Here is a 20,848-nt window from a genome sequence, read left to right on the forward strand (position 1 = left end):
AGTTATCCAGGCTTAGTGTAGACTTAGCCTTAATGAAAATAGTTGTTTTGGGGTCAAAATGTCGAAGAGAAATTCAAATATAACATGACGGTTTATTTTGTTATTTCCTGCTTAAAGTAAGCAACAAATAAGAAAACTTCCATCAGATTTAAATCCAAAACTTTCAGGGGTTTTTTTTTATTTTATTTATTTATAAAATGCTTGTACATGTGGACTTATTGGACATGTAAAGAAGGTTTAAGAGTCTGAGTGAGGCTTGAAAAGCTTTGTAAAAAATGTGTTCTCAAATATTTAAAAAAAAAAAAATTTCTTAACACAAAATATGATAAAAAAAAAAAAAAAAAATACCAAACTAAGAGTTGCCAAGAAAACAAAAAGAAATGTTTGGGGCTGTGGAATATATTTTAATTATTATTATTATTATTATTATTTTTAATCATTAAACCAGGGTTGTCCACACATTCTACAAAAATGGCAAAATTATTAGTATTGCAAAAATAAAAAACAAACATTTTAAAAAAGTGGAATGAGATGAAATCTAATAAGAAAAAGTGGCAATGTTGACACAAAGCTGCCATGCAGGCAGTTTTTTTTTTTTCCTTTTGTCTTTATTTTCTTTTTTTTTTCCATTGCTCAAAAAAAGAACAAAAAAAATATATTATTACTTCAAAATTATCCCTTTAAAATGTTTTATGTGGAAAAAATATTGCATATTTTGTGTGGTTGCCTTATAAAAACATCAAAGTTTTGACAAAAGAGCATAAAACAAACAAAATAATAGTTCAAACTTAAAATCGACAGATATATCAGAAGTTGGTCTTGAAATTTAAGAATTAAAAGTAAAAAAAAAATAAAATAAAAATGTATCACTTTATGAGTGGGGAACCTTTCGAATCTCAAATATATTTAGTCTGATTTTATTTCACTTTTCACTGTGATTACTCAAAAATATTAAATCATTAAAATCAATGGTGTCCTGCATTATTGATCTTTGAGGGCTTTGATTGCTAAATAAAGGAACTCTCCTGAAGGAATCAATAAAGTACTATCTATCTATCTAAATACTGCATATTTCAGTTTTACTATAAAAAACAAAGTTGTCTTTTTTTGTTTTACTTTATATCAACCTCAAGTTCATATAGAGATTTACTGTAAGCATTAAATAAATAAAAAAAATAATAATTTGACTATTTTTTTTTATTTTAGTGACTGAGACACTCTATGCTCCCCAGGAGCTCTAAAGATTTTTAAAAAATCCCTATATTTTGGTTTGAAAATGTAAAATATGAAAATGGCCCCTGCATGTTTGAATTGTTCCGTGTGCAGCCCTCTGTGGAAAAAGTTTGGACACCCCTGCATTTAACATTTTCACACTAAAGCTTAGCAGCTTTTTTTTTTTTGTTCTGCAATGACCGAAACCGGCACTTTAAAACCGAGGCGCGGCATTAAGTCAATAAAAGCCATTTGGATTGGACACAATCCATGCAGACTGTCATCTTCTATAATAATAGCCTTCCTAAAAAAAAAAGTATTGGGCTGGGCTTCTTCCACTGACACACCTGTCAAAAAGGAGCACATCGATTCACGGGGACTAAACCCTGGGCTCTCAAATACAAAGAACATTCTTGAAATTGGTTGATCAATGTACTAAAAGCGCTTCGAAATGGGTCAAATATTGGAACTTTTTAAAGACCTGGCCTGGAACATAAAGGCGGAAATTTCATACCAGAACACTTGCTATATTTTTACAAAGGTGTTGTGGTTGAAAATGTCTTTCTTTTTTTTTTTTCAAACATTTTCTCAAAGGCACCAGTAAAAAGGAAGAGAAATGCTTCAAAAAAAAGAAAAGAATCATACGTAATGGTATGATTATCTGCATTGTTACCAGCTGGACAGGAACATGTGGGATCAATAAGTGGATCAATACCTGTCCTGGTTCAGCTGGAATTGGTATTTTGTCAGTAAATACCAGTTCTGAGCATTTTGCAACAAAGATGAGGTGGCAGAAGAAAGGTAAAAATCTAATAAATACATTTGTGGCAGAAAGGAAATGAATTGTCCTTTTGCATCTCATTGCACATAACTGTGATGCGTTCAAGGACCCTCTATTAAAGTTAGAAACGGAGGCATCACTCATTTTTAAAGACAGCAGCAGATGGACTAATTATAATACTTAATGGTAACAATGAAGACATATTATTATGATTAGTAAGATGATCCGAGGACAAGCCAAGCTAAAGAAACAAAAGTAGGTTGGAAAAAGGCAGTTATTTTATAATAATTAAAATAGTTATTTTGTGAAATCTGACAAAACAGAATAATGTCGACAATAACAAAAACAAATTCCCCACCATGATGCATTGTACTGTTGTAGTGTCGTGGTTTGACTTTGCCTTGGCAGCAGGAGTTGCAGGTTCAATTCTGACATAGTTTACAGTAGGGTTGTACGGTATGCCGGTACTAGTACAGTATTGTGGTACTTATTCGGTACTATACCGCCTCGAAAAAGTAGCGCCAAAAAAGTACCCAATTATTATCTTTTTATTTTTAACGGCATGACTGTGTCGTCATTGCTGGTTTTACGAGCAGAGGAGCATGTTCGGCAGCGCACAATCACAGAGTACTTACAAGCAGACACAGTGTGTAGATAGAAAAGGGAGAACAGACACATTTGGACTTTTTGACGGAAAAAAATCCAGACTTTTTGACGGAAAACAAAATCCAGACTTTTTGACGGAAAAAAAATCCAGACTTTTTGACAAAAAAAAAAAAAAAAAATCCAGACTTTTTGACGGAAAAAATCCAGACTTTTTGACGGAAAAAATCCAGACTTTTTGACGGAAAAAATCCAGACTTTTTGACGGAAAAATTCCGGACTTTTTGACATCAAAAAAATCCGGACTTTTTGACAACAAATAAAATCTTGAATTTTTGACGGAAAAAATCCCGATTTTTTGACGAAAAAAAATCCAGATTTTTGGACAGAAAAATCCAGATTTTTGACCAAAAAAAAAAAAATCCTGACTTTTTGATGGGAAAAATCTCGACTTTTTGCCCGAAAAAATTTGGGCTTTTTGACCTAATAAAAATCCAGACTTTTTGAAAACAAAAAAAATCTTGAATTTTTGACGGAAAAAATCCCGACTTTTTGATGAAAAAAAATCCAGATTTTTGGACAGAAAAAATCCGGATGTTTTGACCAAAAAAAAAAAAAAAAAAAAATCCTGACTTCTTGATGGAAAAAAATCCATATTTTTGACAGAAAAAATCCAGACGTTTTGACAAAAAAAAAAAAATTCAGACATTTTGACAGAAAAAAGTCCAGATTTATTTTACATATATATATATATGTATGTATGTATGTATATATATATATATATATATATATATATATATATATATGTATATATATATACACACACACACACAGTGGGGCAAAAAAGTATTTAGTCAGCCAGCGATTGTGCAAGTTCTCCCACTTCAAATGATGACAGAGGTCTGTCATTTTCATCATAGGTACACTTCAACTGTGAGAGACAGAATGTGGAAAAAAATCACATTGTTGGAATTTTAAATAATTTATTTGTAAATGATGGTGGAAAATAAGTATTTGGTCAACCATTCAAAGCTCTCACTGATGGAAGGAGGTTTTGGCTGAAAATCTCACGATACATGGCCCCATTCATTATTTCCTTAACACGGATCAATCGTCCTGTGCCCTTAGCAGAAAAACAGCCCCAAAGCATGATGTTTCCACCCCCATGCTTCACAGTAGGTATGGTGTTCTCACTCAGTATTCTTCTTCCTCCAAACACGACGAGTTGAGTTTATACCAAAATGGATACATGGATGATACAGCAGAGGATTGGGAGAATGTCATGTGGTCAGATGAAACCAAAATAGAACTTTTTGGTATAAACTCAACTGGTCGTGTTTGGAGGAAGAAGAATACTGAGTTGCATCCCAAGAACACCATACCTACTGTGAAGCATGGGGGTGGAAACATCATGCTTTGGGGCTGTTTTTCTGCTAAGGGGACCGGACGATTGATCCGTGTTAAGGAAAGAATGAATGGGGCCATGTATCGTGAGATTTTGAGCTTTGAATGGTTGACCAAATACTTATTTTCCACCATAATTTACAAATAAATTCATTAAAATTCCTACAATGTGAATTCCTGGATTATTTTTTCACATTCTGTCTCTCCCAGTTGAAGTGTACCTATGATGAAAATGACAGACCTCTGTCATCATTTTAAGTGGGAGAACTTGCACAATCGCTGGCTGACTAAATACCTTTTTGCCCCATATATATATACATATATATATATATATACACACACACACACACACACACACACACACACACAGCCGGCATCCGGCCAATTTTTTTTCACCCAATGCTGACCCCTGATTAAAAATGTTTTGGGACCCCGTGCTAGAATATAAACTTAAATAATGCGGCCGTTGTAGGAAATATGACCATGAATCTGTCACAATGACTATGTTTGGCGCAATGCTAAATTAGCAGTTATCTTTATGGCATTGTGAATGAACTTAGCCGATGCTGCTCACAGGAACTAAAGCAAGTTTTGCAGAAAAAAACAAGTAAAAATCTCCATGAAATTATTCCATGTATGAAAAAAAATCCACAAAGCAAGACAACAGGGGACAGGTGTTTGTGCCACGGACCGACCTGGGTGTCATCATCAGGCGACGACAGACTGGGAAAAAAATCCCAAACTGCCTTTAAAAAAGGAAATGTTTGACTTGCAATAACGTTCGCTTGAGTTCATTTCCTGCACAACCCTGTGATGTATTTCTCTCAAATATTAACTTCAGTGCTTTTTTTTCCCGGCTAAAACAAAGTTTTGGTAGACTGCCAGCATAAATCCATTGTGACGCCCAAATCCTTTCATTCTAATTCCGCGTGCGGCGCCGTCTTCTGAGCGTGAACAGTGGGGTGAGTCATACTCGGAGGTCGCCTCACCCAGGTAAACACCGTGTATATTTACCTCAGAATGGAAGACTTATTGGAATACATTTCACGGGACGGCATGTTGAAAATGTCCATGATTGGAGAAGTTTAAACTGAAATATCTCATCACCGCTTCTCTGTGAGGATTCTGCTCGCCCCCTGTAGTCAACAAGATATATATTCTGTCTCAGTCATTCTACCGTACACCTGTCACACCTGCACCCTTTACATACGGCACATATATATATTCTGTCTCAGTCATTCTACCGTACATCTGTCACACCTGCACCCTTTACATACGGCACGTTTTCTAGCAACGGCTCACTTTTTGTCTTTTTAGGTCATAGTATTTTTAATTTTTTTCCCCATTCAGCATTATTTTAAAGCCAAACCGGTGGCTTTGGTCTGGACAGTGGTTTGCCGTCAAGGCCGGTAACACCTTCTTTGCTGACCTAACAACCAGAAATCGTGATCATAATTAAAGATAAAAGTCATTTATCAACCCATTTATTTTTAATTAACAGTGCGTCGGTTGAGGTGGCCGGGGTTTGGTGGTATAATGTAGCCCGAAATAGTTAGGGATGCATGGGATTCTGGGTATTTTTTTCTGTTGTGTTTATTGGCTCACCTGCACTGGCTTCCTGTGCACTTAAGATGTGACTTTAAGGTTTTACTACTTACGTATAAAATACTACACGGTCTAGCTCCATCCTATCTTGCCGATTGTATTGTACCATATGTCCCGGCAAGAAATCTGCCTTCAAAGGACTCTGGCTTATTAGTGATTCCCAAAGCCCAAAAAAAGTCTGCGGGCTATAGAGCGTTTTCCGTTCGGACTCCAGTACTCTGGAATGTGTGAAGACTCTTCTTCGGCATTGTAATGCCGGTGTGGTTTTCCCGTGGATGCGTCGAAGCAGAACACAGCATAGGTAAGATAAAGGGTATTTAATAACAAAAGTCTATGAACAAAAATACTGGTGTACAGAGAAAAAATAAACAAAATACGCTAGCGTGAAAGCTAGGATAAAACAAGGAAAACTAGAACTTGGTACGAGGACACAAAAGAGTAAACAAAACATTTAGCATGAAAGCTAGACAATAAAGTGGCTTGGCGTGAGAGCTAGCGAGAAAATACATACGAATGATGAGAGTCGTCACTGATGCGCGTGGGCAAATTAGGATCCGAGAATGAGTAAACAGAAAAGGTGAGCTTAAATAGGAGGGTGAAAATTAGTAGCAGGTGTGCGGGGCGAGACTAACAGGTGGACTGATGTGTAACCATAGTGATGGACAAAAACAGGAAATAAACGGGTCAGACTGAGAATGAAAAAACAAACACGTGAAGATCCGAGCAGCAGATCGCAACAGTATTCCCCCCCAACAAAAGACAGATACCAGATGTCTTAAAAAACAAACAAAAACTTGAACCCCCTCCCCAAAACCAGAAAGTTCACAAACGAAGGGAGGGCGGAGGGAGGCCACGGTGGAGGGTCGCCAGATCGCATGTCCCCGAATCCACCGAGGACACATCATGTGGCGGCGGCGGGTGGAACGCTGCTGCCGAAAAAGTTTTGGCGGGCGACCTCGAAAAGACCACATTAGTGGCCGCCTCGCAGGATGAGGTGCCCGGCGAGGCGGACGACCCGGGCACGGCCACATCCGTGGCCGACATGGAGGAGGGAGTATCTGGCGAGGAGGATGACCTCGCAGAGGCCACGCCCGTGGTCGACGTGGTGGACGACGCCTCAGCACCGAAATCCCAGCAGGCTTGGAAGCAGCAGACGAGGGTGCGGGGACTGCAGCCAAAGCAGGCCCGAGTGCAGCTGGCGAGGATGATGCGGGTGCTGCAGCCGAAGGAGTCGTCGGAGGCGGCCTGGGAGCCGCAGGAGTCGTCGGAGGCGGCCTGGGAGCCGCAGGAGTCGTCGGAGGCGGCCTGGGAGCCGCAGGAGTCGTCGGAGGCGGCCTGGGAGCCGCAGGAGTCGTCGGAGGCGGCCTGGGAGCCGCAGGAGTCGTCGGAGGCGGCCTGGGAGCCGCAGGAGTCGTCGGAGGCGGCCTGGGAGCCGCAGGAGTCGTCGGAGGCGGCCTGGGAGCCGCAGGAGTCGTCGGAGGCGGCCTGGGAGCCGCAGGAGTCGTCGGAGGCGGCCTGGGAGCCGCAGGAGTCGTCGGAGGCGGCCTGGGAGCCGCAGGAGTCGTCGACGCTGGTGTGGGCTCCAGCCCCGTCGTCGGCGCTGGTGTGGGCTCCAGCCCCGTCGTCGGCGCTGGTGTGGGCTCCAGCCCCGTCGTCGGCGGTGCTTGGCGGCGCGGAGCTGGCACCGGTGCTTGGCGGCACGGAGCTGGCACCGGTACCTGTCGTGGTGCTGGTACCGGAGTGGGCTCCAGCTTAGGAACTGGTGCTGGCGTGAGAACTAGTTTAGAGTCTGAAACTGGCGTGAGAACAAGGCTAGAAACATTTTCTGGTGTGAAAACCAGGTCAGAGTCATGTGCTGGTGTGAGAACCAGACTGGGAGCAGGTGTCGGCTTCAGCCGAGGAGCAGGTGTCGGCTTCAGCCGAGGAGCAGGTGTCGGCTTCAGCCGAGGAGCAGGTGTCGGCTTCAGCCGAGGAGCAGGTGTCGGCTTCAGCCGAGGAGCAGGTGTCGGCTTCAGCCGAGGAGCAGGCACAGGGGTCTGCCGAGGAGAACTAGGGGACTGGCTGTGAGCAGGACTAGGACTATGATGAGTGATAAGACAAACACTAGGACTCGGGCAAGGACTTGAGAGAGGACCAGGACTTACAATCACACTAGTGCTTTGAGAAGGGCTTGGGCAACGACCAGGACTTACAGTCATACCAGGGCTTGGGCAAGAACTAGGACAAACGGTCAAACTAGGGCTTGGGCAAGGACTGGGACTAACAATCAAACTGGTGCTCGGGCAAGGACTAGGACAAAGACTAGGACTTACAGTAACACTGGGGCTCGGACAAGAACTTGGGTAAGGACTAGGGTTCGGACTAAGACCACGAGGGGAATCAGTATTAATATTACAAAGGCAAGAAACAAGACTCGGGACCGGACTCGAAACAGGACTCGGACTACGGATCAGTCTACGAGTGGAACTAGGACTACGACGACTACGAGAAAGACTAGGACTACAACTAGAATCAGAACGGAAACTCGGACCAGGACTTGGACTACGACTCAGTCTACAAGTCGGTCTACGAGTAGGACTAGAGCATGGGCTACGAAGAAGGCTGGGACTCGAACTCTGAGAGAGACTGTGACTAAAACTAGAACTAGGGCACGGACGGAACACAGGTGGAGGAGGTCTAAGAGGGCGTGACTTGACCGGGGAGAACACCGGTGGAGGAGGTCTAGGAGGCCGTAGTGGCTTAACAGGTTTAACAGGGGTGAACACCGGTGGTGGAGGTCTAGGAGGCTTATAATACTGGCCCTCCCCTCGAGACCCGGATTCCAGACGGGGTCCCGTTGGATAGAGGCTGACCGTAAGGGCGGGCGGTGGGAGGTTTGGAGGAGGGCAGACTCCACCCCATTAGTCTGTATGAGGAGAGGATTGTTCTGAGCAGCAAGAAATTTCTCCTCCAGCTCCAGTTCAATCAAAACTCTCCTGTACCACTCGTCCATCCAGGCAGGACTATATTTTTCTAGGTCAGTTTCAAAATCAGGTGACGTAGGGGTAGGACGTAAAATAGGCTGAGATGTGGGCGGGGCCAAAGTAATGGGAGGCTGATCTTGACAATTAACAATATACTGAGGGTGACTAGAATCAATATAAATGTCCTGATACTGTGTGAAAGTATTATTACTGTCCAAGTTTTTGGAAAATGGCTGAGATATATCGTCCACAATAAAAAAATCTTCTGAAAAAATGTCATCAACAGAGGCCGGTGTTGCGTCACCGGTGGGCGTTCCCCAAATGACGTCATCGCTTGTGTCAGAAAAAGTGTCATGGCAGCTTAAGGAATGATTTGAAAAAAAACAAGCAGGATTACCGGTAATGACGGGTGAATCCTGGACGGGGTGAAACTTGCTGTGTCCATGGGGAGGAATAAGTGGTGCTGGAACATTACTGCCGCGCGGGGGACCTCTCCACTGGACCCCCCGCTTCTTCGGGGCAGCGCGAACGGCTTCGGAGGAGACTTCAGGCCCACAGTCGAGTCTTTCCTGCTCCCAAGCCACGAGCTCCAACCACAACCCTAAGTCGAAGGGTTCCTCCCGTGGTTTCGACGCGGAAAAACAACTTGATGCTCGGATCCTACTGTGAAGACTCTTCTTCGGCATTGTAATGCCGGTGTGGTTTTCCCGTGGATGCGTCGAAGCAGAACACAGCATAGGTAAGATAAAGGGTATTTAATAACAAAAGTCTATGAACAAAAATACTGGTGTACAGAGAAAAAATAAACAAAAGACGCTAGCGTGAAAGCTAGGATAAAACAAGGAAAACTAGAACTTGGTACGAGGACACAAAAGAGTAAACAAAACATTTAGCATGAAAGCTAGACAATAAAGTGGCTTGGCGTGAGAGCTAGCGAGAAAATACATACGAATGATGAGAGTCGTCACTGATGCGCGTGGGCAAATTAGGATCCGAGAATGAGTAAACAGAAAAGGTGAGCTTAAATAGGAGGGTGAAAATTAGTAGCAGGTGTGCGGGGCGAGACTAACAGGTGGACTGATGTGTAACCATAGTGATGGACAAAAACAGGAAATAAACGGGTCAGACTGAGAATGAAAAAACAAACACGTGAAGATCTGAGCAGCAGATCGCAACAGAATGCCCTCCCGGTAACAGTTCGAGATGCTACCTCAGTAGAAGCATTTAAGTCTCACCTTAAAACTCATTTGTATACTCTAGCCTTTAAATAGACTCCCTTTTTAGACCATTTGATCTGCCGCTTCTTTTCTTTTTCTCCTATGTCCCACTCTCCCTTGTGGAGGGGGTCCGGTCCGATCCGGTGGCCATGTACTGCTTCAATCAATCAATCAATGTTTACTTATATAACCCTAAATCACTAGTGTCTCAAAGGGCTGCACAAAGCACTACGACATCCTCGGTAGGCCCACATAAGGGCAAGGAAAAACTCACACCCAGTGGGACGTCGGTGACAATGATGACTATGAGAACCTTGGAGAGGAGGAAAGCAATGGATGTCGAGCGGGTCTAACATGATACTGTGAAAGTTCAATCCACAATGGATCCAACACAGTCGCGAGAGTCCAGTCCAAAGCGGATCCAACACAGCAGCGAGAGTCCCGTTCACAGCGGAGCCAGCAGGAAACCATCCCAAGCGGAGGCGGACCAGCAGCGCAGAGATGTCCCCAGCCGATACACAGGCGAGCAGTACATGGCCACCGGATCGGACCGGACCCCCTCCACAAGGGAGAGTGGGACATAGGAGAAAAAGAAAAGAAAAGGCAGATCAACTGGTCTAAAAAGGGAGTATATTTAAAGGCTAGAGTATACAAATGAGTTTTAAGGTGAGACTTAAATGCTTCTACTGAGGTGGCATCTCGAACTGTTACCGGGAGGGCATTCCAGAGTACTGGAGCCCGAACGGAAAACGCTCTATAGCCCGCAGACTTTATTTGGGCTTTGGGAATCACTAATAAGCCGGAGTACTGCTTGCCTGTGTATCGGCTGGGGACATCTCTGCTCTGCTGATCCACCTCCGCTTGGGATGGTTTCCTGCTGACTCCGCTGTGAACGGGACTCTCGCGACTGTGTTGGATCCATTATGGATTGAACTTTCACAGTATCATGTTAGACCCGCTCGACATCCATTGCTTTCCTCCTCTCCAAGGTTCTCATAGTCATCATTGTCACCGACGTCCCACTGGGTGTGAGTTTTCCTTGCCCTTATGTGGGCCTACCGAGGATGTCGTAGTGGTTTGTGCAGCCCTTTGAGACACTAGTGATTTAGGGCTATATAAGTAAACTTTGATTGATTGATTGATTGTTTATATTAAACATGCTTCACTGATTCGAGTATTTGGCGAGCGCCGTTTTGTCCCACTAATTTTGCCGGTCCTTGAACTCACCGTAGTTTGTTTACATCAGGGGTCAGCAACCTTTACCACTCAAAGAGCCATTTTATAAATAAATAAATAAATAAATGGGTTGTACTTGTATAGCGCTTTTCTACCTTCAAGGTACTCAAAGCGCTTTGACACTACTTCCACATTTACCCATTCACACACACATTCACACACTGATGGAGGGAGCTGCCATGCAAGGCGCTAACCAGCACCCATCAGGAGCAAGGGTGAAGTGTCTTGCTCAGGACACAACGGACGTGACGAGGTTGGTACTAGGTGGGAATTGAACCAGGGACCTTTAACTGTGAGAGACAGAATGTGAAAAAAAATCCAGGAATTCACATTGTAGGAATTTTAAATAATTTATTTGTAAATTATGGTGGAAAATAAGTATTTGGTCAACCATTCAAAGCTCTCACTGATGGAAGGAGGTTTTGGCTCCAAATCTCAGGATACATGGCCCCATTCATTCTTTCCTTAACACGGATCAATCGTCCTGTCCCCTTAGCAGAAAAACAGCCCCAAAGCATGATGTTTCCACCCCCATGCTTCACAGTAGAGTATGATAGTATAATATAGAGTATAATAAATTTCTAGAGTATAATAGGTTTATTATTCTTTGGAATAACATTGTTATTCTGAAGCTAACTGTGGAGGGGGCGTGGCCTGCGGGCCTGCAGCGAAGCGGGGTTTTGCCAGGGCTGACAAATAACTAAACAAGGCGACTCGGTAAAGAATCTGGGTATTATGTTCGACCCAACTCTCTCCTTTGAGGCACACATTAAAAGCGTTACTAAAACGGCCTTCTTTCATCTCCGTAATATCGCTAAAATTCGCTCCATTTTGTCCACTTAAGACGCTGAGATCATTATCCATGCGTTTGTTACGTCTCGCCTGGATTACTGTAACGTATTATTTTCGGGTCTCCCATGTCAGCGACAGGTGCGTAGATGGCCCAGCTGGGCATTGTTTTCTAATCACCTGTCGCTCTGTTTATAAGCAGCAGCCAGGAGAGAGCCAGAACGAAATAGAAAAAGACAATTACTGGAAAGCAACTGAGAGACTTATTGAAAAATAAAACAATATTGTAACCCTGGAACAGGCTTTCATGTTGTGGGTTTTCAGACCACCAAGCACCAAGAGGGCAAGCCCCACACTAACCAATAATAAATAACTTCTTATCATTAACACATCTTCTTGAACATAAAAATGCATGAGAATGTTTTATATTTTGAACGTTATTTTTGATTACAAGTGGAATTATTCATTATTTATCGTGCTGAGCAATGTCAGCTCAGATTTATCCGAGAGCCAGATGCGGTCATCAAAGGAGCCACATCTGGCTCTAGAGCCATAGGTTCCCTAACCCTGGGCTAGAGTATACAAATGAGTTTTAAGGTGAGACTTAAATGCTTCTACTGAGGTGGCATCTCAAACTGTTACCGGGAGGGCATTCCAGAATACTGGAGCCCGAATTGAAAACGCTCAATAGCCCGCGACAGGTGCGTAGATGGCCCAGCTGGGCCTTGTTTTCTAATCACCTGTCGCTCTGTTTATAAGCAGCAGATTTCTTGCCGGAACATATGGTACAGTACAATCGGCAAGATAGGATGGAGCTAGACGGTGTGCTTTATAACAATTAGGGAGGTTTGTGTCATGTTTGTCCTCCTACAGAAACTATATTAGAACAAAAGATACAGGTGGATCGGTGCGGCGTCTTCAGTAATGCGGACGTTGTATCGATCCGTTGTGGTGAAGAAGGAGCTGAGCCGGAAGGCAAAGCTCTCAATTTACCGGTCGATCTACGTTCCCATCCTCACCTATGGTCATGAGCTTTGGGTCATGACCGAAAGGACAAGATCACGGGTACAAGCGGCCGAAATGAGTTTGGGTCTCTCCCTTAGAGATAGGGTGAGAAGCTCTGCCATCTGGGCGGAGCTGAGCCGGAAGGCAAAGCTCTCAATTTACCGGTCGATCTACGTTCCCATCCTCACCTATGGTCATGAGCTCTGGGTCATGACCAAAAGGATAAGATCACGGGTACAAGCGGCCCAAATGAGTTTCCTCCGCTGTGTGGCGGCTCTCTCCCTTAGAGATAGGGTGAGAAGTACCTAGGAGTCTTGTTCACGAGTGAGGGAAGAGTGGATTGTGAGATCGACAGGTGGATCGGTGCGGCGTCTTCAGTAATGCGGACGTTGTACCGATCCGTTGTGGTGAAGAAGGAGCTGAGCCGGAAGGCAAAGCTCTCAATTTACCGGTCGATCTACGTTCCCATCCTCACCTATGGTCATGAGCTTTGGGTCATGACCGAAAGGATAAGATCACGGGTACAAGCGGCCCAAATGAGTTTGGGTCTCTCCCTTAGAGATAGGGTGAGAAGCTCTGCCATCCGGGAGGAACTCAAAGTAAAGCCGCTGTTCCTCCACATTGAGAGGAGCCAGATGAGGTGGTTCGGGCATCTGGTCAGGATGCCACCCGAACGCCTCCCTAGGGAGGTGTTTAGGGCACGTCCAACCGGTAGGAGGCCACGGGGAAGACCCAGGACACGTTGGGAAGACTATGTCTCCCGGCTGGCCTGGGAACGCCTCGGGATCCCCCGGGAAGAGCTAGACGAAGTGGCTGGGGAGAGGGAAGTCTGGGTTTCCCTGCTTAGGCTGTTGCCCCCGCGACCCGACCTCGGATAAGCGGAAGAAGATGGATGGATGGCATTAGAAATGTTGAATGCATGTTTCTTTCTGTTTCCCCAGGAGCAAAAGGACCAGAGTTATTCCACCATGAAAACGGCCGCCACTCGGATCTGTGTCAACAACCTAAAAGCCGGCACCACCTACGTCTTCCTCATCCGTCCCTTCACCACGCCCGCGCCCTCCTCCTCCCTGGCTTCGTCCCCTCTCTCCTCCTCCTCTTCCTCCACGTATCCCTCGTCCTCCTCCTCCTCCTCGTCCTCCTCGTCCTCGTCTCCTCCGCCCATGGACTACGGAGCCTACAGCGCTCCCCTGGAGCTGCAGACTCTGGGAGAGTGTGAGTCGCCTTTTAACACCTCCTACCCGGCCTTAAAGGGGGGGGGGGGGGGGGGGGGGGGTGACAAGGTTTAAGATGATGTGCAAAGTTTCAACGCTGTCTTTGATACCACCTCAGAGTCTACTTTTCGCTCTCTGTGTGGGTTTTATGCCTCCAACTTCTAAAGAAAACAGCCATTTTTATACCCAGTATAGTGCTTCACATTTTACGCCGTCAAATTTACCTAAAAGCCGCATCTCCTACGCTCGGTCCAAGTTCCAAATCTGCCACGGCACTTTTAATCTTTCGCTTTAAAGGCCCACTGAAAGCCACTACTAGCGACCACGCAGTCTGATAGTTTATATATCAATGATGAAATATTAACATTGCAACACATGACAATTAGTTTACTAAATTCCAATTTTAAATTTCCCGGGAGTTTCGTCTTGAAAACGTCGTGTAATGATGACGTGTGTTTGTGGACATATTAGCCCAGCACCACAAAGTCGTCTCTTTTCATCACATAATCACACAGTATTCTGGACATCTGTGTTGCTGAATCTTTTGCAATTTGGTCAATTAATAATGGAGACGTCAAAGAAGAATGCTGTTGGTGGAAAGCGGTCTTTAGCACGAGACACAGCCGGTGTTTCTTTATTTTTGTTGTGAAGCTTTAACACGGAGCGGTCAAGCGAACATGTTTCTCTACGTCAACCACGCAGTCTGATAGTTTATATATCAATGATGAAATATTAACATTGCAACACATGCCAATTAGTTGACTAAATTCCAATTTTAAATATCCCGGGAGTTTCGTCTTGAAAACGTCGTGTAATGATGACGTGTGTTTTTGGGCATATTAGCCCAGCACCACAAAGTCGTCTCTTTTCATCGCATAATTACACAGTATTTTGGACATCTGTGTTGCTGAATCTTTTGCAATTTGTTCAATTAATAATGGAGACGTCAAAGAAGAATGCTGTTGGTGGAAAGTGGTCTTTAGCACCGAGACACAGCCGGTGTTTCTTTATTTTTGTTGTGAAGCTTTAACACAGAGCGGTCAAGCAAACATGTTTCTCTACGTCAACCACGCAGTCTGATAGTTTATATATCAATGATGAAATATTAACATTGCAACACATGCCAATACGGCCGCTTTAGTTTACTAAATTACAATTTTAAATTTCCCGGGAGTTTCGTCTTGAAAACGTCGTGTAATGATGACGTGTGTTTGCGACATTATTGGTTGTAGTGGACATATTAGCCCAGCACCACAAAGTCGTCTCTTTTCATCGCATAATTACACAGTAATTTGAACATCTGTGTTGCTGAATCTTTTGCAATTTGTTCAATGAATAATGGAGACGTCAAAGAAGAAAGCTGTCGTTGGAAAGCGGTGTATTGCAGCTGTCTTTAGCACCGAGACACAGCCGGTGTTTCTTTATTTTTGTTGTGAAGTTTTAACACAGTTAACATGTTTATCTACGTCAACCACGCAGTCTGATAGTTTATACATCAATGATGAAATATTAACATTGCAACACATGCCAATACGGCCGCTTAAGCTTACTAAATTCCAATTTTAAATTTTCCGGGAGTTTCGTCTTGAAAACGTCGTGTAAAGATGACGCGTGTTTGCGACGTTATTGGTTGTAACGGACATAGCCCAGCACCACAAAGTCGTCTCTTTTCATCACATAATTACACAGTAATTTGGACATCTGTGTTGCTGAATCTTTTGCAATTTGTTCAATTAATGGAGACGTCAAAGAAGAATGCTGTTGGTGGAAAGCGGTGTATTGCAGCTGTCTTCAGCACCGAGACACAGCCGGTGTTTCTTTATTTTTGTTGTGAAGCTTTAACACGGAGCGGTCAAGCGAACATGTTTCTCTACGTCAACCACGCAGTCTGATAGTTTATATATCAATGATGAAATATTAACATTGCAACACATGCCAATTAGTTTACTAAATTCCAATTTTAAATTTCCCGGGAGTTTCGTCTTGAAAACGTCGTGTAAAGATGACGCGTGTTTGCGACGTTATTGGTTGTAACGGACATAGCCCAGCACCACAAAGTCGTCTCTTTTCATCACATAATTACACAGTAATTTGGACATCTGTGTTGCTGAATCTTTTGCAATTTGTTCAATTAATGGAGACGTCAAAGAAGAATGCTGTTGGTGGAAAGCGGTGTATTGCAGCTGTCTTCAGCACCGAGACACAGCCGGTGTTTCTTTATTTTTGTTGTGAAGCTTTAACACGGAGCGGTCAAGCGAACATGTTTCTCTACGTCAACCACGCAGTCTGATAGTTTATATATCAATGATGAAATATTAACATTGCAACACATGCCAATTAGTTTACTAAATTCCAATTTTAAATTTCCCGGGAGTTTCGTCTTGAAAACGTCGTGTAATGATGACGTGTGTTTGCGACGTTATTGGTTGTAGTGGACATATTAGCCCAGCACCACAAAGTCGTCTCTTTTCATCGCATAATCACACAATATTCTGGACATCTGTGTTGCTGAATCTTTTGCAATTTGTTCAATTAATAATGGAGACGTCAAAGAAGAATGCTGTTGGTGGAAAGCGGTGTATTGCAGCTGTCTTTAGCACCGAGACACAGCCGGTGTTTCTTTGTTTTTGTTGTGAAGCTTTAACACGGAGCGGTCAAGCGAACATGTTTCTCTACGTCAACCACGCAGTCTGATAGTTTATATATCAATGATGAAATATTAACATTGCAACACATGCCAATACGGACAGTTTAGTTTACTAAATTCCAATTTTAAATTTCCCGGGAGTTTCGTCTTGAAAACGTCGTGTAATGATGACGTGTACGCAAGATGTCACGGGTTTTTAGGAAGTATGAGCGCTGCACACACACACAGCTAAAAGTCGTCTGCTTTAACGGCATAATTTCACAGTATTTTGGAGATCTGTGTTGCTGAATATTTTGCAATTTGTTCAATTAATAATGGAGACGTCAAAGAAGAAAGATGTAGGTGGGAAGCGGTGTATTGCAGCTGCCTTTAGCAACACAAACACAGCCGGTGTTTCCTTGTTTACATTCCCGAAGGTGAAGCTTTACTATGGAACAGAGCGGTCAAGCGAACATGGTTCTCTACCACATGTCAACCGGCAGGTTTCGGTGACAAAATTGTGTTAGTAAGTCGGCTCTTACCGTAGACATGAGCGGAGCTTGCGTCCTCTTGCAGCTGCGGACTCTCTTACCTCCTCCCACCGGAGGAGGTAAGTCACCACACCCGTGGCCACATCCCTCCGACTTTCAGGTACCATATAATCTCACTAAAACACTAGTAACACAATAAGCAGATAAGGGATTTTCCTAGTAAATGTGTCTAATAACATCTGAATCGCTCCAACTGCCCTCGCCTTTTTATTTATTTATTTATTTATTTATTCTAGTCCTTCACTCTCACTATCCTCATCCACGAATCTTTCATCCTCGCTCAAATTAATGGGGAAATCGTCGCTTTCTCGGTCCAAATCGCTCTAGCTGCTGGTGGCCGTGATTGTAAACAATGTTCAGATGTGAGGAGCTCCACAACCCATGACGTCACGCGCACATCGTCTGCTACTTCCGGTACAGGCAAGGCTTTTTTTTTTTTTTTTTTTTCTAGTCCTTCACTCTAACTTTCCTCATCCACGTATCATTCATCCTCGCTCAAATTAATGGGGAAATCGCCGCTTTCTCGGTCCGAATTGCTCTAGCTGCTGGTGGCCATGATGATTATAAACAATGTTCAGATTTGAGGAGCTCCACAACCCGTGACATCACGCGCACATCGTCTGCTACTTCCGGTACAGGCAAGGCTTTTTTTTTTTTTTTTTTCTAGTCCTTCACTCTAACTTTCCTCATCCACGTATCGTTCATCCTCGCTCAAATTAATGGGGAAATCGTCGCTTTCTCGGTCCGGATCGCTCTAGCTGCTGGTGGCCATGATTGTAAACAATGTTCGGATTTGAGGAGCTCCACAACCCGTGACGTCACGCGCACATCGTCTGCTACTTCCGGTACAGGCAAGGCTTTTTTTTTTTTTTTTTTTCTAGTCCTTCACTCTAACTTTCCTCATCCACGTATCATTCATCCTCGCTCAAATTAATGGGGAAATCGCCGCTTTCTCGGTCCGAATTGCTCTAGCTGCTGGTGGCCATGATTGTAAACAATGTTCAGATTTGAGGAGCTCCACAACCCGTGACATCACGCGCACATCGTCTGCTACTTCCGGTACAGGCAAGGCTTTTTTTTTTTTTTTTTTTTCTAGTCCTTCACTCTAACTTTCCTCATCCACGTATCATTCATCCTCGCTCAAATTAATGGGGAAATCGCCGCTTTCTCGGTCGGAATTGCTCTAGCTGCTGGTGGCCATGATTGTAAACAATGTTCAGATTTGAGGAGCTCCACAACCCGTGACATCACGCGCACATCGTCTGCTACTTCCGGTACAGGCAAGGCTTTTTTATTAGCGACCAAAAGTTGCGAACTTTATCGTCGATGTTCTCTACTAAATCCTTTCAACAAAAATATGGCAATATCGGGAAATGATGAAGTATGACACATAGAATGGAGCTGCTATCCCCGTTTAAATAACAAAAATCTCTTTTCAGTAGGCCTTTAAGCCCCTCAGGATTCTGCGCAAAAAAAAAAAAAAAAGTGGTTGACCTTTTTTTAGTGTGTTTTGGGAGCGAGGGCTTTTGTTTGGCAACATAACTTTTGGGATGATGCCTATCGTTGCCTCGGGCGAGCTAAGGTGTCAGACAAGTGATGACCTCGCCAACTTTTCAAGGGAGCCGCAGTCTAACCTGGTGACGGCCGCACGGGGAATATAAGCGGCCAGCAGGGTCGGCCTGTCTCGTAAACACAATGTGGTGGTTTAGGGACACTTGAAAGAAGATTTTTAAAACGTTTTTCTCTCTTTTAATTTCCTAAGTCACTATTGCATCTAATAGCACATAATTGTAGTGCAGTCAAGTAAGTTTGATTAACGTTTGGATTTATTTTTTTATAAGACAGTGGAGGCTTAACTACCGTTAAAAATATATGTAATAATTATGAATTATTACAATTTTTTTTTCTTTTTTCTTTTATTTTAATATATTTATTATAGTTGTAATACATATAATTGTATTTATATGTATTAGTATCCTTTAATGATGATTCTACATGAATCAGTTAGTCTCTATCTTACACTACAAAGTCATGACATATTCATAATTATATTTAAGTTAATAGTCATAAATGATCATGTCCTTTTCTTTTGAAAAATATTTTAAAAATGTTTTTTCTGTCCTTTAATTTCCTAAGTCACTATTGCATCTAATAGCACATAATTGTAGTGCAGTCAAGTAAGCTTGATTAACGTTTGGATTTTTTTTTTTATAAGACAATGGAGGCTTAACTACCGTTAAAAATATATGTAATAATTATGAATTATTACATTTTTTTTTAAATATATTTATTATAGTTGTAATACATATAATTGTATTTATATGTATTAGTATCCTTTAATGATGATTCTACATGAATCAGTTAGTCTCTATCTTACACTACAAAGTCATGACATATTCATAATTATATTTAAGTTAATAGTCATAAATGATCATGTCCTTTTCTTTTGAAAAATATTTTAAAAATGTTTTTTCTCTCCTTTAAATTCCTAAGTCACTATTGCATCTAATAGCACATAATTGTAGTGCAGTCAAGTAAGCTTGATTAACGTTTGGAACATTTGTTTTTAAAGACAGTTTGGGCTTAACCCCCACTAATAATATATGTAATAATTGTTAATTATTGAAATTTAATTGATTTCTTATTTATTTTTAATATATGTATTATAGTTGTTTTAATTTTATTTGTAAATAATTTTATTTATCAATGATAATTCTACATGAATCAGTTAGTCTCTATCTTACACTACAAAGTCTTGACATATTTATAATCATATTTAAGTTAATAGTAAACTGATTATTAAAACTAATTAAATTTGTCGGCGCTATTTAACATATTCACTTGGTCATGTCCTAGGTCTGGGGTCGGGAACCTTTTTGGCAGAGAGAGCCAAGAAGCCAAATATTTTAAAATGTATTTCCCTAAGAGCCATATAATATATTTTTAACACTGAACACAACTAAACGCGTGCATTTTTAAGTAAGACCAACATTTCTAGAGTATAATAGGTCTCTTATTCTTTGGAATAACATTGTTATTCTGAAGCTAACTGTGAAGGGGGCATGGCCTGCGGGCCTGCAGCGAAGCAGGATGTTGCCAGGGCCGACCTCGAAATCAGCGACAGGTGCGTAGATGGCCCAGCTGGGCCTTGTTTTCTAATCACCTGTCGCTCTGTTTATAAGCAGCAGCCAGGAGAGAGTGAGAACGAAATAGAAAAAGACAATTACTGGAAAGCAACTGAGAGACTTATTGAAAAATAAAACAATATTGTAACCCTGGAACAGGCTCTCATGTCGGTGCTTGGTGGTCTGAAGAACCCCCAGGAGGGCAAGCCCCACACTAACCAATAATAAATAACTTCTTATCATTAACGCAACTTTTTGAACATAAAAATGCATGAGAATGTTTTATATTTTGAACGTTATTTTTGATTACAAGTGGAATTATTCATTATTTATCGTGCTGAGCAATGTCAGCTCAGATTTATCCGAGAGCTCGCCAGCCATAGGTTCCCTACCCCTGGGCTAGAGTATACAAATGAGTTTTAAGGAGAGACTTAAATGCTTCTACTGAGGTGGCATCTCGAACTGTTACCGGTAGGGCATTCCAGAGTACTGGAGCCCGAATGGAAAACGCTCTATA

The 20,848-nt window shown here is 42.6% G+C and overlaps 1 protein-coding gene across 2 annotated transcripts in view; it reads left to right on the plus strand.

Annotated features, from left to right (window-relative positions):
- LOC133539581 (ephrin type-A receptor 7-like) overlaps positions 1-20,848 on the plus strand; it is a 708,400-nt gene that overhangs the window by 565,064 nt on the left and 122,488 nt on the right. For both annotated transcript variants that reach the window (XM_061881603.1, XM_061881604.1), the window contains exon 7: positions 13,757-14,030. In XM_061881603.1, coding sequence (XP_061737587.1) covers positions 13,757-14,030 — 274 coding nt within the window. The remainder of the gene's footprint in view (positions 1-13,756; positions 14,031-20,848) is intronic.

Source organism: Nerophis ophidion, linkage group LG21 (assembly GCF_033978795.1).
Source record: "Nerophis ophidion isolate RoL-2023_Sa linkage group LG21, RoL_Noph_v1.0, whole genome shotgun sequence".
Lineage (NCBI taxonomy): Eukaryota > Metazoa > Chordata > Actinopteri > Syngnathiformes > Syngnathidae > Nerophis > Nerophis ophidion.